Source organism: Cloeon dipterum, chromosome 3 (assembly GCF_949628265.1).
Source record: "Cloeon dipterum chromosome 3, ieCloDipt1.1, whole genome shotgun sequence".
Lineage (NCBI taxonomy): Eukaryota > Metazoa > Arthropoda > Insecta > Ephemeroptera > Baetidae > Cloeon > Cloeon dipterum.
Genome location: NC_088788.1, coordinates 29924071 through 29949271, shown reverse-complemented (window position 1 = coordinate 29949271; position 25201 = coordinate 29924071). Strand labels below are relative to the sequence as shown.

At 39.6% G+C, this 25201-nt stretch overlaps 2 protein-coding genes across 3 annotated transcripts; one reads left to right on the top strand and one right to left on the bottom strand.

Annotated features, from left to right (window-relative positions):
- Positions 1-638: 638 nt before the first annotated feature.
- LOC135938858 (cuticle protein) lies at positions 639-14179 on the bottom strand. Of its 2 annotated transcripts, none has more exons than XM_065482843.1 (2): positions 14046-14179; positions 639-2619 (listed from the first exon to the last, which is right to left on the bottom strand). In XM_065482843.1, the coding sequence occupies exons 1-2, from the start codon at positions 14067-14069 to the stop codon at positions 1558-1560; spliced, it is 1086 nt and encodes a 361-aa protein (XP_065338915.1). In that variant the 5' UTR covers positions 14070-14179; the 3' UTR covers positions 639-1557. The 2 variants fall into 2 exon arrangements, with proteins under 2 accessions (XP_065338915.1, XP_065338914.1); XM_065482842.1 differs by lacking the exon at positions 14046-14179 and adding an exon at positions 12031-12421.
- Positions 14180-20902: 6723 nt separating this feature from the next.
- LOC135940274 (myrosinase 1-like) lies at positions 20903-25157 on the top strand. Its single transcript, XM_065485088.1, has 12 exons — positions 20903-21143; positions 22217-22417; positions 22476-22609; positions 22780-22914; positions 22971-23093; positions 23245-23428; positions 23484-23578; positions 23881-24028; positions 24293-24441; positions 24499-24633; positions 24703-24809; positions 24869-25157. Exons 2-12 carry the CDS (start codon positions 22246-22248, stop codon positions 25059-25061), a joined length of 1575 nt encoding a protein of 524 aa, XP_065341160.1. The 5' UTR covers positions 20903-21143; positions 22217-22245; the 3' UTR covers positions 25062-25157.
- The last annotated feature ends 44 nt before the right edge of the window (positions 25158-25201 follow it).

The window sequence follows — 25201 nt, the reverse complement described above, 5'->3', positions numbered from 1 at the left end:
GATCGCAGCTTATCATTTGTAATCATTAGACATATTGACTACTTCAAAGAGTATACAGAGAGAGAGAGAGAGAGAGAGAGAGAGAGAGAGAGAGAGAGAGAGAGAGAGAGAGAGAGAGAGAGAGAGAGAGAGAGAGAGAGAGAGAGAGAGAGAGAGAGAGAGAGAGAGAGAGAGAGAGAGAGAGAGAGAACGAGAAAGTAGTATGAGGAGTGTAAAGTGCAATTCCTGCGTATTATCTGGAGCTTATTCGCTATTTCATTGAATTGTATTATCATTTAGAAAGAACCTAAGATATTTATATTTCGCTCAAAATTCATTGCGCCGAAATCTTAAAATTTTTTGTTTGATAATTTTTAGTAATTGAATCATACTTTTTATAATACAGCGAACGCAAGTAATTAAAATATTGAATAAATATTTTAGAGGTATACATGTAAAAAAAATATTGTATAATTTGCTGTACACTTCAAATGTCAAGAAACCTATCATATAAATTACTTATTAAAATCCAGATTAGCTTATTAAAATAAATTTGATTTAAAAAATTTCAGTTCAAATGAGTGTTTTGAAGAGGTCCAATAATTTGGAATGATGGCATCGATATATTATTGGGGAATAAGAATTGATAGATCGGTTGGTCCACTTTATTTTAAAATTTTTATTTGACAGTCACACAGAAGGGACCCTCCAACTAGAGCCCATTTTCGCTGACAGAATGCAATGCTTTCTCGCAAAAATGTGCAGTGATCGTCAAGGTCCATTGAGCACACCTGCTTACACGAACTGACGATACTTGCATCAAAATACCACTCAATCTGTTTTATTTTTGCTTAAAATTAAGTGCATCTTCCACTAAGCGTCTAAAATTATCATATTTTCTTTGAGTTATTATATATGGCATCGCAACATGGGAGTTTCATTTTCGTCTCGCCGCTTTTGAAATGACGCGTGCGTAAATAAAGCACAAAAAGAGGAAAGCGCAGAAGCGGCCGACGAAATAATTCAAACTCGCAGATTAGCTTATAATGTCTTCATTTTTTAAGGAGGCGTGGTAATTACTGAGTGCGCAGCACTGCTTCCCACAAGCTGATGTAAAGTGAACTGCATAACACACACGTAAATATGCGCACGCGACTCGCTCACACTCGAATTGAGTGCTTTTAATCCTACAAAAGTAAGAGTAAACATCCCGTGCTTAGTGCGTAATTTGCCAGCACGTTCCCACGCGTGGGAATATTTGGCACGCGCTCTCAGCGCCGGTCAGCGAATCTCTCGCTTTCGAAAAAATTAAATTAAAACCTATAACTGGTCGGCCGTGGATTTCTCTTATTTGCGATTTTAACACGAAATATAACCCCTAATTTATCACATGTGTTCCTTTTTTTAAAAAATTCTATTGTTCCGATTCGTCGTTCTCACCATTAGTACAAGTACGGATTAGAGCCCGCCTACATGAATAATTAGTCCACTGCTTATTAGTCTTTTCTTTTTCTTAATAAGTTAATGCCACACAGGCGCACGGGCGCATTTTCTCGCTCTCAGGGACGCTCGCTGCTCTTAAGGCCGGGGGTCGTACGGGGTTGATTCGAAGCCGACGTAGCGGTTGTTCTTCTTCACCTGGAATCCGGTGCCTGGTGCCGAGTTGTAGTAGACGACGCGTCTGATGCCAAACGGATCGATGTAGCCGTAGCTTCCGGAGCGCTCGTTGGTGGCCGTGCCCGTCTCCTCGTGGTAGTTCTTGGGCAGGAAGTACTTGAAGCCATTGCGAGTGGTCGACACGCCGTCGTAAGAGGAGTCGGCCGCCTGCTGCTGGTACCTGACCTCGGAGGCGGACTGTTCAGCCTGCTTCTGCAGCAGGTACTGCTGTTGCTCGGGGGTGAACACCCTGATCGGCGCGTAAGTCGGCTGCTTCCTCACACCGTACTCGAGCGAGTTGGGCGAGTACGCAGTTTGGGCGGTCGGCGCCGCGGTCGGCGACGTGTAGACGGACGGACGCACCAGGAAGCCGGTCTTCTTCTTCTGGTAGCCAACCACGGGCTCGTACTCTCCAAAGTCGCCAGTGAAGTAGGGGTGGCTGTTGAAGTTGGACGCCTGTGGTTTGGAGGCACTCTCAGGGTGGTCGTACAGGTAGTTGGTGTTGCTGGGCTGCCTGTAGGTGACCTTAGGCCTGATCACCACCACGTTGGGGGCGGCCGAAGGCGTGTCATCGATGGGGGCTGGGGTGACAACGATGGGGGCCTGGGTGACAACGATGGGGGCTGGGGTTACGGCGGCGACGGGCGCGGCGACGTACACGGGCTTGGTCGGCGTGGCCGACTTGCCTTCGTCGGTGCCCACGAACACCTTCTTGGTGCGCACGATACGGTAGCCAGCGTTGTCGGCCACGTAGTCGCGCAGCAACAGCATGCCGGTAGGGTCAACCCAGCCGTAGGTGCCGATTACCGTGCCGTCCTCAAGCCTCTTCTCCTTGCGGTATTGGCCAGACTGGGTTTGGTAGCGGAAGTAACGCTCGGGGCCCTCGTCCGTCTGGATGTGGTACTGCGTGGCTGGATCATCGTTCCAGCCAGCGTACCCGGCCTGGATGGCCGCTTCGCCCGCGGCCAGGGTTAGTAGGACCACCTGCAACACCAGAAATTAAAGTGGTGGAATATTATTATCAACTTTTCATAGTAAAAACTTTTCATTTTCAAATCAAGTTCTTGTGTTTGCAAACGTTTTCAAGAAATTTTCGCTCCTTCCAAGTCTCGCTCTAAAAAATTTCCCGTTTTTGACAACTCGTAGGCTTAATAACCCTAAAATATTTTCCCTTGATTACCCGCTCTCGTCTTCCATTTTTTTTTTATCACTTTTCAGCTTATTTCCTTAGTAAAACTTAATAAAAAAGATCTTAAAAAATATCAGTTAGTGCCTTGCGTGCCTTTGATAGTCGGGAAATAGCTCACAATTTTAGATAAGCAGATTAATCACGAAAACCATCTAAAAATTGAAAGACAGAAAATTCATAGAAAATCAGAAACCTGTTTGTATTTGGAACAAAAATTTTTAACAAAAAAAATGTGATGCAGTTTTCTTATAAAAAAAATTGTTGAAGGAAGAATGACGAATTAATTATCAAAATTAACGCTGAAAAGTCTTCTTTTGCGTCAAATTGGCCGTTCCGTAAAACGCACTGTTTGTACTTTGTTTATTTCCTGCGAGATTTTATCCTAATTATATTTTTCTTGTAGTGTATTAATATTAATACTTGAATAATAAATAAAAAGCTAAATATTTCAACTCATGGGCAGTGAATATTTGTATAGCAACGCGTTCCTACGTTATTTATTTCTTTCCCACAAATGTTTATGATTTCTCTATAAATAATTTTAAGAGAGATCCATAATCAATATCCAGCTACATTCACACCTCCGCGGAAATGCCATTCTCGAGCAGCACTAAATCAAACTCATTCATGCTCTTCAATCCTTCGTTATATTGTGTCGTCACGGCCGTAAAGGTCCATTTTCAACAAAAGTGCAATTTTCAGGCGCTGCTCCCAGGATGATTTATTTGTGTATAAAGTGTGCGCCTTTCACGCACACCGCAAAACCTCCGAAAAGCAATCGTTTCCACTGTGGGAGTCGCGCGCTCCGCTCGGTTTTCCACCTTTATTGTTATTTATCACTTTGCAATAAAATTTAATGCCCCGCCAATCGTGAAAAATGTGCTCCTCCCGCGAGAGCCGCAGCTAAAAGCGAGGATGTTGTTTTATCACGTCCAAATGCGCTCATTTGCATACTGGCTGCCGAGCTGCATTCTTAGAAGCAATCTCACGATCTCAAGACCGTCTCTCAAACAAAAATTGGACTTGAGGATTAGAGTACAGACCAACAGATGCTCGGATTTATGGTACTTTCTCCATTATAAAACAAACTGCAGACTTAGAACTTAGAAGTGATTTATTCACTCAATTAGAATTCCTAAATGACGTTTTGTCAGATTAATTCAGAGTTTAAATAATAACTTAATTTATTCCAATACAAGAACGTTTCAATCCAACTAATTGTTATGCATCTAATACAAGCCAACCTGATTGACTTGCAAGTCAAGATTGTTAGTAAACCAGATCGCCGTACAGAAATGGGCAATCACAACAAAGTAACTGGACTGCGAAGTGCCATCAAGAGATAAGCAAGCATACTAATCTAATTGTATAATACTTGTCTGGTTATAACGTAATTTTTCCAGGTAGTGGTTTCAGTGGGCGGGAGAAAGTGGGAACTGACCAAACATGGGATCTTGCTCTAAAAGCGGCTAATAACGTGTGTGTAATGCGCGTGCCGCTGCGCTTGGTGATGTGAGCCGCGATTACGTGATTCGCGAGGCGCCGTCAATAATGGGCAGGCGTAACAAAGAGAATTTTTCCCGAGCATGGCAATTTATAAATCCCCAGACGCCGAGAAGTGCATTCGAAGCAACGCACGTGAAACCAGGAAAACGTGTACACGTTCGGCGCAACCAGATGGTCTGGTGAAACTTTCCATCTCAACTCTTCTATCAGGAACGCATGGCTCTAATTGACGCAGGGCAAAGGCCAAACGGATAAGTGAACTGAATTTGTGTCGGGGGAAGAATTGTTGCAATGCTGTGATCGCAGCTCAATTTATTATGGTATTAAGTGTTGACTATCAATGACTCCAGTTGGGACAAGATTAGAAACAAAAATTTCGTTTTATTAAATGCGTGTCCACAAGAATAAAATTAGATTTTTCCGGGAGCTCTTTCAAATAAAACCATTTCAAAACAATATTTTTTAATGAACCTCCATTTTTTTCATTTTAAAGATTTTAAGGATGTTTCCTGAATGAAAACCAGATTTTCACTTTGTCGAAAACGTTTACAATTTTGAAATATTTATAATGATGATAAATTTTGTCAACACTCAAGGTGTGCTACATTACAGTACAATTCAAATATAAAACAACACAATAAGTATAAAAACTTGTATAAATTTAAATCACTTGATCACAGATTTGGAATATTTATAATGAAAGCTAAGAATCACTCTTACATTACAGTTGGGGCGTTGGAAAATATCAAAGACTTTCATTGTTTGTCCGCATTTAATTGAGGGCAGATTGGCATTGGCAGTGAAATTTCACGCACGCAAAATGAGCTGGTTGCCAGACATGAAATGAAAGCGAACGCGTCACTTTAATTGAAGCTGATGACTCCGCGTCGGCGTAACCAGCCAGACTTGTGTTAGATAATATACTCCTTTTTGATGATTAACTCTCGTCACTGTTAAGAGAGTGTGCAAACATTTGCCCAATAAAATCTTTAGCACCACGACTTTTCTCGCTTCAGGTTACATCTGTCTTCTCTAGCGGGACGTGTGAAAAATCTAATTTCGGAGATTAATTAGATTCCATGTTTTGGTCGTTTGGCAATGATTAACCTAAAATCCAGTCATCTGTGGCCATAGTAGAATCCATTTTTAAATGAATCTTGACTGTTATGTGTTCCAAAAATATATGAGCTTTCGCTTTATGTATTAGGTGGATTTGATTTCCTGCTTCTGCTATGTTCGTTAGTTTGAATAAACTTGAGCAGCTTTGTTAATCTCTACCAGTTTGGAATCAGAATTTGCATATACACAGCATCCGTCGTTCTGAATAACCGACAGAAGTTTACTTTCTCTAAATAGCCATCCGTGCAAAAAACATAAAAATATTTTTATTTCTAAAAATAGGTTAGATGTCGATACGGGTGGAATCTTATCTCCTAAATGGGCGAGTTGCAGAATGTGCGGAATGCGATTGGCAACAAATAAGGAGAAAATCGATTTGCGTCATTCCACAATCCATCTCATTGCTTTCCGCGGGTAAAAGTAATTTATTTACGCCAGCGAATAGAGAAATCAGATCCAGAAAGCAGGTCTCAAGGGATTAACGCCTTTCTGAGAAAGTTCTTCTGAAGGGAGTCTGCCCTATCGCGGAGGCAAAGCACGACGCGTTTCATCACACCCGAATGCCGAATTGCAACTCGAGAATCCCGATTAATTAGCTCGAGTGCGCGCAGCTCCTCTTGAATGCGCCCTTTGACGTGCCCGCGGGGTGCATACACGATCTTTGCTCAACAAAGGTGCTGATACATATTTCTCCGCAATTGGGGCTAAAAGTGAGAGGCCGCCGCGCGTTTTCCCCTTTGTCAGCTCGTCAGAGATGTCAGATTGTAAGCCAAATTTGCACTCTTTCTTTGCTCGCGCGTGACCTTGGCAAAATTTCTAGCCTGGAGTTGCACAAATTGAAAGCGGTAAAAGGAGAAAAACTTTTCTTACTACTTATTCTTTAAGGTCAATTATGAGAAAACTCCGGAGACGGTGGCGCCCGCCCACAAAACAAACCTGGGCCCAGGTTAACCCACACTAACCGCAAAGGCCGCGGCCAATCATTGTAGCTTTTAACAATCTGAATGCTATATTTTTACGGTTTTGTTTTTATTCATGAGAGTGAAATTTCTTTAGAGCCTAGCAGCACACAAATTTAACATTTTCAAGGCGTTTAGCCTTGACTTTATCCCAGAGACAAAACAATGCACGCTTTGATTCCAGCGATTTAATTGGCACGTTATCAAAGGTGCGATCGTGCGATAAAATATCCTCAGTCTTGCCGCCAACCGGTAACACACAGTCAGAATTCAAAGGCAGATTAAAATGATTGACTCTTTTAGTTCACACATGTGAGACAAAATAGGAAAATATCGTACTACCAGTAAGATCATAATCCAATATCGCTGCAAGAAATCTCCTCAAGATGAAAGAATTTTATTTAAAAGATAAATTCTGATCGGCTTTATCAGTAATTATTTCAGATGAAAGAACAACATCAAAGCACGAAGTCGTGAGGAAAGCTCACTTGGATTGGTACTCGCCCAATTATTGATTTATCAAACTCGAGCAAGAATTTGCTGTAATGCCAGATGCAAAGGCGAATTTGAAGGAGAATTACTTGGGTGCGGCCTGATGGAAAACCTTTATTGGACCGGAATAAATTTTAAAGCGCCTAGAAACTTGGACATAATTTTCGCTTCACCGAATCGGGTTTCGCATATTTGTCTCATTGTGTTCTGTAAAAGTAACCAAGGTTAGTTGTACCATGCGTCCAGAATATTTTATTAGCGCTAAATACAACGTGTATTTTATTAATGACGCAGAGTGCATAATGCCCGCCAAAGGTGCGTGGTCGTTATAGTAAACATAGCGGGGCACGAGTCGTGCATTGCAATAAAAATAAATCCTTGTCAAGCGCGCCGCTCGCTTTTATCGAACGCATTATTAATTTCACACTTCATCTAGTTTTTTCGTTCAATAGCACGAAGAGCAAACGCCCAGTGCATTGAAGAAAAATGTTTTAGCCGCCGGACAAAAGCTGTTGTGCGAAAGTAGCGGGCAAATATATTGGAATACTCAGCGGCCCTGTGAAAGTCAGGACGCCACTTGAATTTGCGATTCTTGTTCGGCACTTCACGTGCTGTCACGAAAGTCTCATTGTACAGTAAAAGTGATCATTCCTTCGTTTTTCAATCAACCGATACGTTTGTGAGTGGCAATAATTTTTTCATGCACCTTCTCTAGCTCTTTAAATACCGTAAAAATAAAAATTTTGGGGGAAATTTTCCTACTCCTATAGGGATCCATACTTTTTTAAATTAAATGATAGGTATAAATAATCTGCTTATAAATTTACCCCACACGAAATATCCTTAGTTTCCTCATTCACGTATATCCCATTCATAATTCAATCCCCATTCTCATAAATTGTTTTTCATGATAGAAAGCGAGTTGCCTCTCCAAATGAAACAAAAAGCATCTCATCTGCGTGCCAGACAGCTCTTTCCCTGTAATGAACCAATAAATAAATTGCTCTGCCATGCGGAGCAATAATCATAAATATACGCGCTGCGCAGAGATTACTCGAGGTTCGCCTTGATTGAAAAGAGTCGCGTCCACGCACAAGGTGTACGACACACGCAGAGATCAAGCCGAGCTGTTTGTTAATCACACACACCGCCCTTCGCGTTTCCCTACTCGGACGATATAAATCTGTTTGTTTATAACCGCTCTATTGCCTCAGCACCTTTTGTTTTGCAACTGGAGATTTTACGAGCTGCTCTGAAAATCTACAGTAATTATTCTCGCGAGTTCATGTTCACCTCATCTGCATCTTCAGTCCTGCGCTGTCATAATTTTCTGATTGTGAGTTTATCCCACGATTAGGCGCGGTCTGAATGGAAACAAAGAGTAAAGGGACAGCTATTTCGATGTCATTCGCAAACCGTGTGTATTTTATTGTTTTGCGTCGCTCCATACGCCCACGCACATACCGGTTCGCCTTGCCGTGAAACGTCAGCAGCTCAGCGTGTTCGATTTAAAGCGATTTCAGCAATGGTCGCACTACTTTCAGTGTAGCAAAGGTCGGAAACCAGTAACGTACGCAAAAAGACAAGCTAAGAATGAGTTAACATATTCCATTTTCTGAAAATAGATACGAGCATTGACATCTGTGACGCTTTTGAGTTGCATACGCACGAAGAAATTCAGGAAAAGTTTCTAAAATACTACATTTATTTCCTTGAAATTATGCAATTGTGTGAAGAGAATTTCCTTGCTTGATTAGCCTCGCAATCCGCCTATGCAAGTGAGTCATGCATCGTTTGTGAACTCAACATTGCGCATGTTAATATACCAGTTTTAATGCCTTTTGAAACTCATGCGTTCTAAATGTGGCAAGTTAAAATGAAAATGAAAAGAGCTATTTGAATAAAAGATTGAAACTTTACAAAAATGCTCTTCATTTTTGGGTTAAATCCGTTTAGACGCTATCAACCTCATACCATCAAAAGTCTAACGTGAGATCTAAATATTTTGAGTACGCTGTCATAAAATAAGAAAAGCCTTTAAAAGGAACCCCTTGAAAATTCGGCAAATAATTTTGGCTTTTAATTTATTTATTTTAGACGAGATACAAGTTGGCGTAGGAAAGTAGGAATGACCCGAAGAGCTTTGCTTCTTGTTCATTACCAAAAGCCTGCAATGCACCTGTGCGTCCAACACTTTACTTTTTGTTAATATAATTCGGTTTTTTTCCACGCACCACATGATTGCACGATGTGCACACAAACCATAATTTCTCGCGTGGGTGCATTTTCCTTGCATCCAACGCAAATGGACATTGGGAAGCTGTAATCATTCTCCTGCTACAGGTATAAAATGTGTGCTCTCGCAATCTAAATCGTGAACCCAAGGCAAATTATGCAATATCGGATCAACTCAAGCAGCACTTGTTAAGATTCGACGCAGGGAATATAAATATAAGTCGATCATAGTCTTTATACTTTATATCCTCTCGCTGCCGTAAAAGGAGAAGTTAAACGAGACAAAAAGGGAATCTGCTCTCGCGCGCGTTGACTGGCTCTCTTCACTGTCTGTCTGGCAGGCTCTGACTGTCTATGGTTTCATAATAAAGCATGGCGTTTTGCAGCAGTGTGTCGTTAATTTCACGTGGGATGTGCGTCTGCCGCTGGAATTTTCCCTTTTTCCACTGCTTATTGTGTGAGAGAGGATGAGCAACGTCAATATTGTTTCGCTCAGTGATTTATTATGCAAATCGCCACTCAAAAAGGTTAATGTGCGCTGATCTCAATTAAGATGGAAAGCCGACTTTGCGGTTAGGCAATATCGGAGAGGTTCCCTAGCCGTAATTTGCGATTCATTATTCTTTGGACTCTGCATAAAAAATGTCTAATTTAATTAGCATTGTTGTGAAAGATTTTCGTCTTGATACTTGCGATAGACACCAACACCAACTGCGTCTTTTCGACATTCATCAGGTGGTGAACAATTTTGCAAAATGCTTAGTAAAATATGTTTTTTAAATCGCGAAATTTGCATAAGCTTAGTCAACATTTTCATGCATTTCTTTGAATAAGGCATTTTCTTGAAACCAGGAAACATTAATGAAAATGCTGAACTTTCTCCGTTTTAGCTTCAGAATTGTTCGGTTTGTAAAATCAAGCAACATAAAATATATTCTGACAAATATTGACTAAAAGGAATAATTTCTGAAAACATATCAACCTGCATTCAAAATTATATTTCAAGAAACTTATAAAAATCTTTAAACAGGAAATACTCCTGTGTCAAAAACTATTTTTGAAACCAAATAAGTGTCACAACAGAAGAGAAATTTTTATTGCCCTTCTTCCTGACAAAACGACGCATAATTTTCATTGGGTCTTCAACGATACGAAATAGAGTTGTCTGCTTCCTCTGACACTAACCGCTTATTTCCACCTTTCTTTAGCTATAACCTCGGCATTATCTCATCTTCATGTCACAATAGAACGCATTTATTGGCTTTTTATGACAACAAAGTGAGCAACTGAATCGAAGGCGGTAGTTAAACAAACCTATTAGCCCGAGGCAGACTTATTTTTACCTGTCTGTCGGAGCACACGTGCGTTGATCACCGCTTTGTGCTCGTCGAGGATTAACATAATGGAGAAATTACGATTAACTTTTGTCACGACTCTGCGATTTATTTAAAAACGTCAGTGAGAGCTAAGGAAGCTCACCGGACAAATGGGATTTCCGATTATCAATCAATTTATGCGGTTGATTTCTTGCGAACTTTCTTTCCTGCTGTTGCGTCGGAGTAAAAGCCTAAGATTTTTGTGTAAAATTGTTCGTTTTTTTCTTCCGTATTTCCCGAGGTAAAAATATTTGAGTTCTTAAAATGTAAACAAACATTTTCACGAAAATATGGCAATGATGGGCTCAAACGAGATGACATGTCCATTTCTGGCTCCAAACTTGCGCTGTTCCTTCATCAAAACACGTACGTTTTACGAATTCCAGTCATAGCTGCCCTTGAATTTTTTGCCATGTTTACAAATCTCGGCAGTTTGTGATGCTGCGAGACGCGGAATTATGCGATCTCAGAAGCCGGCACGCACCGCGAGACTAAAATAGTGATGTGTGTGCTACTGACAGAGTGAACGACTTGCCGAGTTTGTTTTTTGCACGCCGCGTTACACAATGGGTTTTGCGAGAGCTGCAATTGCCGCCAGCAATTTGGAAGATCGGCTTTTCCTTTTCGTTCGCTTTGTTCTCCGATTTAAAAAGCCGCGAATTGTGATTCCATAGCCGTGTCTGATGGGATCACGCGTGCATCGAATTCAGACGAGAAATTTAATTTTCCACTGAATTCTCGTGGGTGGGCCACACAACTGCATGAAAATTAATACTAAACCGATTCAAAAAAAAAAAAAAAAAAAATAGCTAAAATAAAATTACATCTCTTTAGTTTCACCGAGGAAGAAATTGCGGTGGAAACAGCTGGTCGATGCGTCATCCTTCCTGCGTAATGTCGTCGGAGAAATGCGACCTCTGATATAATTGAAACTCGATCCCAAAACACTTTCTTTTTGACCCGATTAGGCACAGTCTGGCTATTTTATGGTGTTTGGCTACAGCGGTAAGAAGTAGTATCGCGTAACATCTGTGTTCCGTAATGGCGAAGAGAATTGATTGATGAGAGAAGACACCCTACATTGTTCAAGTCCACCGATCCATTTATTTTTTCAACAAAATGCCGTCAACAAGACTGAAGCTAATGTGTGCTAAAATGCTTGGGTGACAAAATGAAGAAAATAGCTAGGTGATGAAAAACTCGAGCTCCACAAAACGAACCAACAAGGATTTCATTAACAATCGCATTAAGCACACAATTGTTGTGGAATTCATAAGTAGGTTGGACGCTATGAGCAAATAGTGAAGCAATTATCCCACGGTCCCTGTCAATAGCGAGACTGCTAGACTAAGGGCAGCACAGCCTCTCCACGGACGAACAGCTTCCCGGTAAGGCGTTAGTGGGAAGTTTCGCACTCGTTTCCAGTTTCCTGCCGACACGGGTGTGTTACCGTGGACGAGCAAAGCAAACCACGTGTTATTGGCGCACGGAACGATTGGCAAAGGTTTGCCGAACATACCACAAGAGCCGTAGCGGCCGCTAGGTTGGCGAGGGCACGCATATTGGGTGCGTTGGGCTCCTTTGCTGCCGCGATGCTGCGGTCACCGGCTCAAGTGTCGCACTACTCGCCTTTGAGCTTGGCACGCTACTTCACAACTCAATGCTCGTTATGACACAACAGGCATGAAAACGAGAATAACGAGACGTTCGCGCGCAGCCGGCTTCAGATGAATGGAGAAAGCAGACCTTTCTAAGGGAGAGGGACCGATCCAGAGCACCTTCGGGGTCACAGCGCTGGAATTCCGACGCGGCCGGCTTCCTTCCGCGAAAAAATGAGGCGTTTTCATAAATAATCAACGCCTTTTTCAAACAAAGAGGTTCACTTCCTTCTCTTTTGGCTCGGTGTATTATGTGATCGCTCAGGGAAAAAGACTTTAGAGCAGGTTGCTTAATGTTTAGGGCCTCTGTATTGTAATCTACTTGAATTTTTGTGATATGCTCATTTGACATGCTTCAATCTTGCTATCTCATTGTTAAAAAATTTGCGCAGTTGTGGTGTATTAAAATTTTAACCGATTCATTTACTAATGCAATTAACACTTAAACATGAAAATTTCAAATTGCAAGAAGGCTCATAAATTTTTTGTTAAAAACAATGAGAAAAAATCACTAGCTAAATATTTAGGATATTTTAATGCTTTTTTACTATCAATATTATTCATGCTTTGAAAGCATATCAATATCCATTAGAGTTTCATAGTTTCAGAGCCATTAATCGCGAGTGAATCCTTTGCGTAATAAATGACACTCTTGATCAAACCGCTTTTGATGGTTTCAATCGCAGCTATCTCGTTCGACACATTAGCATGCAAATCGACCAGAAACACAGGCCGTGGGTTGCATCGCAGCCTCGCGAATACATTAGCCACTGTGTGCGAGCGAGAATTTATGTACAATACAACAAACAAGAGCCTTTTTGGGCAGCGTCCGCAGGCCAGAACATCCAACTCCTTGGATTTGGGGAGCGCAACTTTTTGGTCCCAAATCTGTAAGTCTCATCTACTCTCTGCTTTCCATTTTGTTTTTGTTCCCTGGACCACGCCTTGCGTGTATTGTCGCCGGTTAATTAATTTTGGTTAGTATCAAAGTGGAAAATCAGTGATGCGCGGTCGGCGCATTGTTATAAACTCGCCGGCATACAACACCGTGGCACAATGATTAATTACGTGTGCTGATATTCAGCAGGCCATATTTTCCACCGCATTAATATTCACAGTCATGCTTTTTGATTTGCGCGCTAACAGGTTCAATTATTACACATTTGAATGGACAATTAGACCTGCGTGCGTGCCTTGATACATTTGATCTCGTTTTACATGGGCCACGTTTGTTAAAAAATTCAATTGGGCGGAAGTGCCATCAGAACAAAAACACACTCATCGTCTCAGATTGTATTGTTACGGATATATAGACTTGATAGGAGTTTCAAGCTCTTGCGAAAACTTATGTTTACTTGAAATTTTTGTTAAATAGTTGCAAAGGAGATGCATCCGAAGCAACATTAAATTAAAAAAAAAACAGCAGCGTGCAGTATTAAAAATTTGTTTGAAAATATTGCATTACACTTTAGTTTTTTTCTCTCCTTGTAAAAGCAATTACTATCCTTGTCGTCTTACGATCTGCTACTTTTTGTTTTAGGCTTCACTCATCCATTGCCCAAACAGCAGTGGCTTAAATAATACTGTACTTGATTGATTTAAATATTGACATGTGTGTGCATTCAAACAAGCTAAATATCCTAAATACATATTAAAAATCAGATTCCGTTGAATAGAAAATTAACAATACTTGAGTTCAATATTGTCATTAATATCCTTATAGAAAATTCAAAGTCTCAATTTTTCCCACCCGCTATATTTAAAAATAAAGTTTTAAATTAGGATAAGATAGAAATTGTAGATCAATTAATTATTACAGTTATCTTGTGCGTCCTTAAAAAAGAGGCTGATTAGAGCAGAAAATTGCATTACTAACCGTAAGTGTGTGGCGGAGCAGCATGTTGAATTGTGAGCGGAGGTCCCCCTGTGAGGTAAAGGTACGACTGACTGGATGCGGCAATTCTGTCCTTGCTCTGCTCGGCTAGCTCCCACGCCAGCCCGCCAGCACTCACTCCCCGGTGCTGTCCACGCGACCCACGCTGCCGGCCTTAGCCAATCTCGGCCCATATCGGGCCACCCTTGCCTCTTTGCCTGCCCAGGCACACGTAAAAAACGCAAAAGCGCTAGCTTTTGATAAATTAATACAATTTGCCAGTGGTCGATTCTCTCCCGTGGGTTTGAGAGAAGATTGCGACGCCCGAGGTTGAGCGTTAATTTCTTCAGCATTTTGGCAACCTGATGAGCAACAGGTTTTCTTCCTTTGGGAGCGTTTATATTTTATTTATGATTTATTTAGTAATTATGCCACTTGAGTGCGACAGATGAATAATTTTTACCGGTGTTTTGTGTTATTTAACTAAACATGAAAATATAACTAGTCATTTAAATGGATTTCACTGAAGCCCAATTTTTTAAAATCTATATAGCTCAAGATGATAGCTATAATAAAGTAGCCTCATTTAAAGTTTAGTGTAATGATTTTTAAAATTTGAACAACAAAATCGATGAATATTAAAAAGATCGTCTGCCAAATGATTTCAATTGTTAATAATTGAAATGCTGGCTTGAAAACTTGGAAGAAAAATCAGCAGTTATAAAACGATGCGCGAAAAGTTAAAGAGCTGTTTTGATTGTGGCCTGACCACCGCAGACTTTAAATTATAAAACCTGACTTTCCAGCTTGCCTGTTCATTCTTTCCATTCTGGCTGAATTAATGAGCGCATTGTGTTTGTGTCGCATCATACCAATATGGGAATCTGGCGGCAAAACGCAAGCGATTCAAAACAATGCTCGGCCCAAAAAATGCAATGAGGCGGCGCGCACACATATCACTCGCGAGAACGTGCGTACGTTTTTATCACCTGTGCCAGTGCGTTCATGACACACGGTTTCATTGTCAAATATGATGAACGTTAAGATTTTGAATATATTCTGGCATTTCTCATGACTATTATATCGGAGGAAAGTGACATCACAGTTTGGCAGACACTTGACTCCAAATGAATCGCTTACGTAAGACTGCAATTAGTCACCAAAAATTTTGGTCACTCATCACTTCAACCAGACGAAAATTCTTAAAAAATATCTTAAGGAAAATCTTGTTGTACACCTATCATGAATTATTTTAAATAATTTCACTTCATATTTGCATACATGTAGTTTTATATTGTATTTTTGTCTAGACGTGAACAATTGAACATGGAATTAAAAAAAATTGTCCGCATTGGCTTAAAGCATTCAAAACATTATGTATTTGCTAAATTTCTGTTAGATCGGAAATATGTGCTGACGGGATGAGATTTTCTCGAGCAGGAAACATTTTACTAAATTTAAAATCGTATCACGTCCCAAGCGACACTGTAGGTATTTTCCATTGCTCAATCGAATCGCAGCATTGAGCGCAATGTAAACAAACAAATTAATTGACGTGCGTAATTTGTAATTTATATCAATCGATCATAATAATGGAATATGTGAAACCAATTTCAGAATTGCGCAAGTTGCGAATTGACGCACATGTTTCTAGCGATGATTATGCCCCTTTGATGGCAATTTGCCACGGAATAACATTCTTCAAACCAACCAGTTCCTTCTCCGCGTGTTGTAAAAAAATATATATAACAACACAGTGCCCTGCTTCGCGCTTAGCTTGCGAAATATCGTTCATCACATAATTGCATTGGTAGACGATGAATATTACCCTCAAAGAAAATGAAATTCGGCAATTAGAAGAGCCTCGAGCTGTCTTTATAGCTCCAATATAAATTTGCGGCAGCGTAAAAGTTAATTAAAATGGAATAATATCGCGAACACGACTTGCAATGTGATAATTTCCTGTTGGCTTGAAATATTCACCAGGATGTACAAGAAGCTGCTTCATCTGTTTCGAGCGATAAACATTAAATAAGTTCCAAAAATTATTTTTCTACATTCGTAATAAAAATTAAAAATTAAAAAAAAATTAATTAAAATCTAAATTTTTACACTTTACACGCCAAATAATTCGTTCTCAGAAAGCTGCAATAAGTTAGTTCTTGAAAAATTTCAATAGCTGTTTTACTATCGGCAATTGTAGAAAAGTGCATGATAAACTTTTTATCTCTTTATTTTATCTGATCTTCTTCAGAGGCGTTGCAACTGGTAGCTGCTCATTGCTTATTCACTTAAGTGGAGCCAACTTGAAACTCATTAATTATCAATCAATTATTTCACCTTTTCGGATTCAACAGTTTCATTTTTTATAGCTATAATTTCAAAAGAGTTATTTAACATTACGTTAAAGGAAAATCCGTATCCATTGAACAAAAAGGAAGTTGTTATCATAGAATCGACAAATCGTCGCAAATGGCTATGTTTCTCCTTGAGCTTGAAAATCCAGCCACAGAAGGAATAGCAAAATGTCAGGTTCATATCATCTAGCATAATTTATAAATGCACCAAACGACACGCAGATGAAATTTATTGAGCGCAACCCAACCGTAGCTCGCCTGCATTTGTTCAAAGAAGGAATCAGGCGCCTTAATCGACTCTGCTGCACGATTCACCAGATAATTTATCGACACGAATCATATTATTAATATTGAGGAAGATGTTGTGCCTCCCATCGTTTTGCAGAATGTCTGCTTGCTATAAAGTCCTAAAATTCAAATTTATTGCACATTTATCGCTGCATCTAAAGTACTTTTTCTTTGAAAATTTTGAAATGCTCATTTAATTTACCTTCGTCAGGCCTTAAAAATTCCCACTCTTTCGTCGACTTTAAATAAAAAATGAAAAAAATGCATTGGTTGGTTTTAGGTTTGACAGTAAATCACTGTTAAAATCCAATTTCGAGAAATATTGAGCATCAATTAAATTATGAATCTGCAAGTGATGCTAAATTAATTTTTTAAAGTCTCTGACTTTAATGTTTTTTAAATATCTAATCAAATGAACAGGGATTAGTCTGTCTATTTTATTAAAAATTTAAACTTGGTTCACCTCGGTTGCAACCTAATTTGGTTAGCAATTAACACTTCGCTATCGTTCCCCGTTCGCACATCATACATAATACACGCAACTGGAGCTCTCATGGCAGAAAGGGTAATGTTCCACTACATCAAGTGTTGACTGATCGGTGACCAACCAGGCTATTAATTAACGGTTACATAAACTCGCCCCCGTGGCATATAAATTTACAAGTACTTTCTCTCAAACGTATCTTTTCTTAACACTCACACATGCGTGGGAAACGCAAATAATAATAAGCAGATAATAGCGTGCATAACACTCGTCGGTTGCCGCATTTGCAATAAGAGAATGCGCACTGTGGAAACAACGGGATAAGAGTGATATGAAAGATGAAAGACATGCACAACACTGCAGCGGTCGCATTGTCCCCCGCATGTCACTCTGAATTACGCGATCCAAAAACCACAAAATTGCACGAGCTGTTCGATGTATTAGTGCCCTTCTTGCCTTCTTGCGACATAAAAATAATCTTATAAAAATCAGGAAAAACATAGAGTGCAAGATATCCGTTACATGATCGTACTATTCAATCTATATGAAAGAGAGAGATTTTATCTGAATAAATTTAAATATCACTGGAAATGACACAATCCAGTCTTTGAAATAAATTATCGTTGATTACTATATTATATAGTGCTATACAAGTTTTCATTCACTTATCTTTTAGCTGCGACCCAAATCATACGTTTGCAGATCAGTGCAGGTGATAATTCGCGAGTGGCCCCTAAGGAACTGTGCGTGGGAATCGAAATTTTGTCATGAAATCAATCAAAACTGGCTGGTTTACTTTTTTGCTCGCCCCAAATGTAATCCTCTCTTACTTAAGATTTCGCTCTCCAAACTTGTTCCCTGCAAAATCAAAGCTGAGTGACCTTGGACAGTTCCTAATTAAAACACAAATCAGCGCATATAATCCGTCATCTTCACTCCCATCACAGCTCGTTCGACATTGTGGAGAACCAAGATTATATTTCATTCCGCATGACCTTAAGGTAGTCCCACACTTTTCATTTCCAAGCTAAAGATCTACTAATCGCCCACTTCTGCGAAGCATTTACGTTGCAAATCATTCTAGCTTAGAAATGCCGCAATGCCTTTAATTAAAAAAACTCTTTGCCCAAACTGTTAAAAAATGGTCGAAATGGACCTTGCCAAAAATTAAATAATGCTTAATTAAACGAAGAAACACCTTTTAAATAGCGTGAAAGCCATCTGCACGTGATATCAGGTTTCTTTTTTATATTAAATAATAAAATAGCGCTCGGAATCTGGCGCGTTGGTGTTCCCAAGACCGAATTCCACCGGCGCCGAGCGAATAGCAATGGTAATAATGGGCCAAAGGGCGTTTACAGGTCGACGGGTGTGAAAGTAGACTGTGTTTGCGAATATGTAATATGCAGAGGAGATGCAACGCTTACAGTGTAACGTACACCAAACCGCTCAACAAGAGGCCATTGGCGACCATATGAAGCGAATTGAGAGCAGACAATGATGCATTGCCAGTGGTTTCAATCAGCGCAACGAGGGACTGCTTTCAGTTTATTGCAATATGCATAATCTGACTATGGCTGCGCATTCTGATTTAAATGCTCTCACTAATTATGTTCGCGTAAAAGTTGAGATCACTATATTTGGATTATTCGATGAACACACATAACAAATCAATTACATAAATCACTTGCTAGATTGTAGTAATTGTGCAATAAAATAGACAACCATGTCCAGATCAAGTTCCTATAATAGCAACACGTGTCGTGTGAATGGAATGAAGACCGCACGCTTAGTCAGAAAGATTGAACAAAAAGTCTAAGTATTGAAAACAGCAAACAATTCGCAAAAATAATATTCTCCGACCCACCCAGAGCGCGGTATTAACAATGCTGTTTTTGCTTATGTTCTCGTGCATCACAAATTGAATCCTGTTTTCCAAGCGTGTTAGGTTTTTAATTGAACCACAGACAGAACGCAGCAGGAGCCCATCATCTTTTCCTCTTGCTCTCCTTTTCTCAGAATTTTTCTTCAAAATCCAATTTTTGTTTATTAACCCGGCGTCGGATTTTCCACGCGTCTTTGTGAGTCAACTCGTTGCAGTGCTGCGGGGCGAAAAGAGTTTTATTAAATACAATGGAAATCACTTGTCACGCTCATCTCGGTGAACTTTCCATGAAAGAACACACACAAGCTAATTTCCCTTATGCTTTTCTCCGCTGTAATTATCGCTAGATCTATTCATGCGTAGGCAATCTAGCTTCCAGATGCCCCACTGATTGATTTCATTCATCTAGCTGTAAAAAAGTGCATGGATAATTCGAATACTTTTCCAAAGAACGCTTTAATTGAATCATATTCCAGGGACATTGTTGCTATTTCTCCGCACGCTTCAATAAGGTTAATAATAAATAAATAAATACAAAGAACTAATTTATTTCTAGAATTCCGTCATTGTGCTCTCGAAGGTTCGTCGTACGTGACCACTATTGAAACGCTGAAGCAACCTCGAGCGTTCTGTGAAATGAAAATAATATACGCGCAATTCAATATTTCGCGTGTGCTGGCACGAGCCTACGCGATTTGCGTTAGCCCGCGAATTCGCAAGTTCAACTCCCACTTGACGGGTTCGGTGCAAAAATCTTCCTTACCCTTGCCTTCATGTCTCATCAGCAGCCGCTTCATAATTTCATCCTCCATGTGAAAATCGCGCCCTTCCTTCTTCTACAGGCCTACGCACATCATTGTTATGAGATAAACGGCACGTTAATTTTGATTCGCTTTTCCTGTTCCTGCTGATGTGATATAATTTTAGACAACCTACAATGGAATGACTATATCTGTATTATGATATGTTAACTTTCATTAACGCAAGGTCAATAAATTGCATCTTTGCGAATAAGTTTTTTATGATACATTTTAATTAATATTCGTTTAAATGTTTTAAATATTACAGTTTGAAGGCAACCACAAAAGTTAAAAAGCACATAACGTTTTCGTAAATGTGAAAAAATATGGTTCTGAATTTTTTTTCTTAGCTGTTCATAATTTAGAAAGGGCTTTAGGCAGAAGCCGAAATTATCGTAGAGCAATAAAAAGATGACTGACTTGAAGGTGTGTTTTCACTTGAGGAAGGCATTTCTGCTGATTGATTAATTGGACTAGACATCGTGGTTGAAAGTTGGGACTTAATTTCTCTCGACATGTTTTGACTCCCTTGTCATGAGGGGTTTCTATTTTGTGCCTGAGATGCTATGTGATAGGAACTAGGGCGCCAGGTGGAGCCAAATAATGTCGGGAAAAATAAAGTCTCAGCAATAAAAAAACGAGGAAAATAAGTCCGATTATTTAATCAGCAAGAATATAAAGATCACGATTTTTTGCTTTGAGGAAAATGTTCAGAATTTAAATTCATTATTTGATTGTTTTTAAAAGGATCAGTCTCTGTTGAAATTTTATGCGGAGCCTTGAAATGCACTCTGATTTTGGCCCAACATTCAAACGGGAGAACAATGCTCGCCTCCGGTGGCTATCGTATACCATTTGCGCCTGATGAGGTTAAACTTTGGGTCGTGCCAAAGAGTAACACTTGACGTGGAAAAGAGTTAGATGCCCTCTGTTATACGCTTTACTCTATTTGTTGTTGCGGGCTTCCTCCGCTGCTTGGGCCAATCCGGGTGTGGTCCCTGAGAGGCTGTCAAGGTTAAAACGAGGCGTTCATGCTCGCCGCGTCAGGCAAGGGACCCGTTGTGCCCATATTCGTGCATGCAGTGCGGGGGCTGGCTGCCGCTTGGCACGGGCACTGAGCCCGCTCAGGGGTTCATGCCGTGCGCAACGTACACACACTGCTGCTTTAATGCCGAGTAAAAGAAGGAAATAAAGAAGAGCAAGTAGGTGGAAAACGCTTTGAACACGGCGTTCATTATCAACTCTCCTTCTCCGCGTTGCTGTCTTCTTTTGCCCTCAACTGCGACGGTAAGTTACGTGTAATAAATCCAAACCAACGCACGATTAGCACCTTTCGTATAAAGAGTGCAATCACCCCTGAGCGAGACTTCTATCCTCACTTGTTTTAAAGATTGATCTTCTCATTTCGCAAATCCTATGATCTCCGTTCTTGAAAAGCTTCTTGAATAATGGAACAAGATTTGAAATCCACGGAAATGCAAATCATATCAGTAGGCATATTTTTTGTTTGATTCTTCTAGATTCAACTTCTTCCGGACATACAATTTTACTTCTAAAAGAATTCAAAAGAAAAAATTGCAAGATCATTTCACCCGTGGAAGATATAATCTTTCTTATCTAGTAGTCTATTCCTGCCACATGATTGTTTAGTTTAGGTGCCATTGACTGTAATTATACCAACTTAACTTCTTTGTCTCGAGGCATTATTTAACATTTTTTTAAAAAGATAATTTTAATGTTAAAGGAAGTCATTGATTAATTAATTTGTTCAGTATATCTGGAGGTTGTTTTAACATTGCCTGCCTTACTTTCCGAGAGATAATTTAAAAATTTTTTGATTCGTACGTATTTCCAATTTCTTTTTTTTATCTCCAGACTCTGTTATGAGAGTAAAAAATAAACAATGCATAAAAGAACGAGATTGCATCAAATTCCTAAGTTTTTTTTTTAACAATTATTTTAAATCAAATTTGACAAGATAGATTCCCTTTAAAGTTTCCTTATAATCAGAACCGCGGAATTGGAAATGTTTTTACATTAAAATACTATTAAAATGACTGTGGATACCCGAGTAAAAATTAATTAAACAAAAATCAATCTGAAAAAAATGAAGAGCTACAGAGACCTTTGATCCAAAACATCTTATTTTTTACCGCTTATAGAGGTCGCGCGGGTATATAGATTATATCGTCAACCACTACAGTTTTTTTTCTTATAATCCGTCTTTGTAAGCCAACTCAGATAACCTCTCTTATAGTAATCTGCTAGTTTCTTTCGCTTTCAGTGAAATATACGTGCACGCGCATGTAACTATTTGACAACCAATTTAATCGAGAAAGTTTTTATTACTCTCTGCCTAGGTTAGTTTTCAATTGCGACGCGTAAAAATATGAGTTCAGCAGAGAACAAGAAGAGGTGTATGGCGATGGTGTTACTAATGGTAGGCCTTTTTGGTCTCGTCATTGCCCAGGACCAGTTCCTCTACGGCACCTTCCCGAAAGGTTTTCTTTGGGGCGCTGCTACAGCGTCCTATCAAATCGAGGGTGGATGGAACGAGAATGGTATTTATTTGGCATGATTTGCGCCCCAGCGAGTTCATGAGAAAGGTTGGGTTTGCAGGGAAGGGCGAAAACATTTGGGACAGAATGGTCCACGCATACGATGGAGGCATTAAAGACAACTCCACGGGAGACGTCGCAGCTGACTCTTACCACAAGTACATGGATGACGTAGCAGCACTTAAAGAAACTGGGGTGAGATTGGACTATCATTTCTGTTGGCACTAAAATTTTTGAAATTTTTATATTTTAGTTCCATGTTTTCAAGATAAAGCACGAGCTTTACAAACTAAAAAGTTGTTATAGAATTTCGCTATGAAAATAAACTCTACAAAATTGCCAATTTCGAAATATTCGCTCCGCAGGTGAATTTCTATCGTTTTTCTCTATCATGGTCTCGAATTCTACCCACTGGCCGCATCGATCAGATCAACCAAGACGGTATTGACTACTACAATAAGCTGATCAATGCTCTGCTAGACAAAAATATCTCCCCGATGGTACACCAACTTAATGCTCTAGCTGTGCTTGTTTTAATTTTCTGCCGCGCACATAGATCACCCTCTACCACTGGGACTTGCCTCAGCCACTGGAGGACATTGGAGGATGGCTAAATGAAGAAGTCGTTGATATTTTTGGAGCATATGCCAATCTCTCATACAGCAGCTTTGGGGACAGGGTAACTACGAATATCATCCCCAATTTCCTCATAGCGAAGAATTATCAAAATTTCCGTTTAAGCTTGTGATTAATGAGTTACGTTCATTACAGTCTCTTTTTAAAGATTTTTTAAGTAACGATAAAACGGTTTACGTTTTTCTTTGCTTAAGGTTAAATCGTGGATCACCTTCAATGAGCCATTGGTGCAGTCACATTTGGGCTATGGCTTAGGGATCTTCGCACCCCGTGTAAAAGGCAGTGGCAAAACTGACTACATCGCTGCGCACAACCAAATAAAAGCACATGCCCGCGCTTGGCGCATCTATGACGCAGACTACAGGGCCACCCAAAATGGTCATTTAAACTTAATTAAACTTGGTAAAAAAATTAATTGAACGCATGCTTACAGGTGAAGTTGGAATCACTTTCAACTGCGCCTGGGATGAACCAAAAACGCAAAATCCTGAAGATATTGAGGCGGCCGAACGCGCCTTGCAGTTTGAGGTCTGTAATATGTAGTCCATTTGATTTATAAAGGTCTTATTTATAAAAACGATGAACGTGATTAGACAATAACTGAACCATTTTGCAGCGGCGGAATTGCATTCGGCCGCTGCAATTTAGTTTATTTGTTTTTACTGTTCGGGATCGAACGGTGAAATTATGTTTTGTCATTTTTTATTTGACTCATTTAATTGTGATATTTTTTAAATTTTATTAATTAATGCAGTACGATTACGATGGAGTGACGTTAGATTATTTTGGAATGGTGAAAAATCAAGAAAAATAAGTGGAATTTATTTTAGCTTGGTTGGTTCGCTCACCCCATTTTCAGCGCTAATGGAGATTATCCGCCGATCATGAAGGAGTATATCGCAAGTCGCAGTGCCAAAGAAGGCTACAATATGTCCAGGCTTCCCGAATTTGGACAGACTTGGGTCAACTATATCAAAGGTTTTTTAATTAGAATGCCAATTTTTTAGAGTTAAAAATATTACAAGAATTAGAATGACAGTTGCAAAATTTAAGACTTACAAGGAAACGATCTGACCGTCACTAGTATATTTCTTGACGTCAAACGTATACAATTTTGTGATGTAAACATTAACCACACCAGTCAAAATTCCGATTTCATGAAAGTTGGCACGATTTGATGCAAAAACATTACTTTTAATATCGGTCTGTATCCTAGTTAATTATATGATTCTCCACCTCCAGGGACACATGACTTTTTTGGGTTGAATCATTACACTTCCCGTCTGATCTACAGAGTTAAAGGAGGGAATGAGACTAGCTACGAAAATGACCAGGACTTGGCCTCAAGCAGCGATCCAAGCTGGCCTTCATCAGCATCTTCGTGGCTTAAGGTTCAATCAAGTCTTAGATAATTGGCCTAAACCTATGATACTAACCTCATCAATTAGGTTGTCCCGTGGGGGTTTCGCAAATTGGTGAACTGGATCCATAAAGAATATAACGGCGTCAGACTAATTGTCACTGAGAACGGATTTTCGGACCACGGACAGATTAAAGATGACGACAGGGCCAAATATTACACCGTAATATATAAAATTTTCATTAAATATTCCTTAAAAAGGGAATAAATATTTTTATCACAAACTAATTAGAGCTACATCAATGAACTGATGAAGGCCATTAACTTGGATGGCTGCAATATTTTCGGCTATACCGCCTGGAGCATCATCGATAATTTTGAATGGTCCTCTGGATACACGTAAAATAAGAGAAATTTATTGCTACTCTTATGTAATTTACTTTTTTTTCAAATTGCAGGGAAAAATTTGGACTTTACAGTATTAACTTCACCGATCCAAGAAGACCGCGATCAAGAAAATTTTCTGCTGAGGTTTATTCAAACATTATCGCAAACAATGGCTTCCCCGCATCATCTACCAACAACATGACAATGTACCCGTTTAAAATTCAATTTCCCTCAAAGCAACATAACCTGCATGATCACCTTTAGAGGTCCTAAAGATATATCTTCAGTTATGAATTAACCTAACTGTTTTTATGAGCTACATTATATAAAATAATAATGTTCATTGAAATATTCAAATAATGTCTTTTAATTCCCGGCACAATTGGTCTGATTAGTTTTGCCGA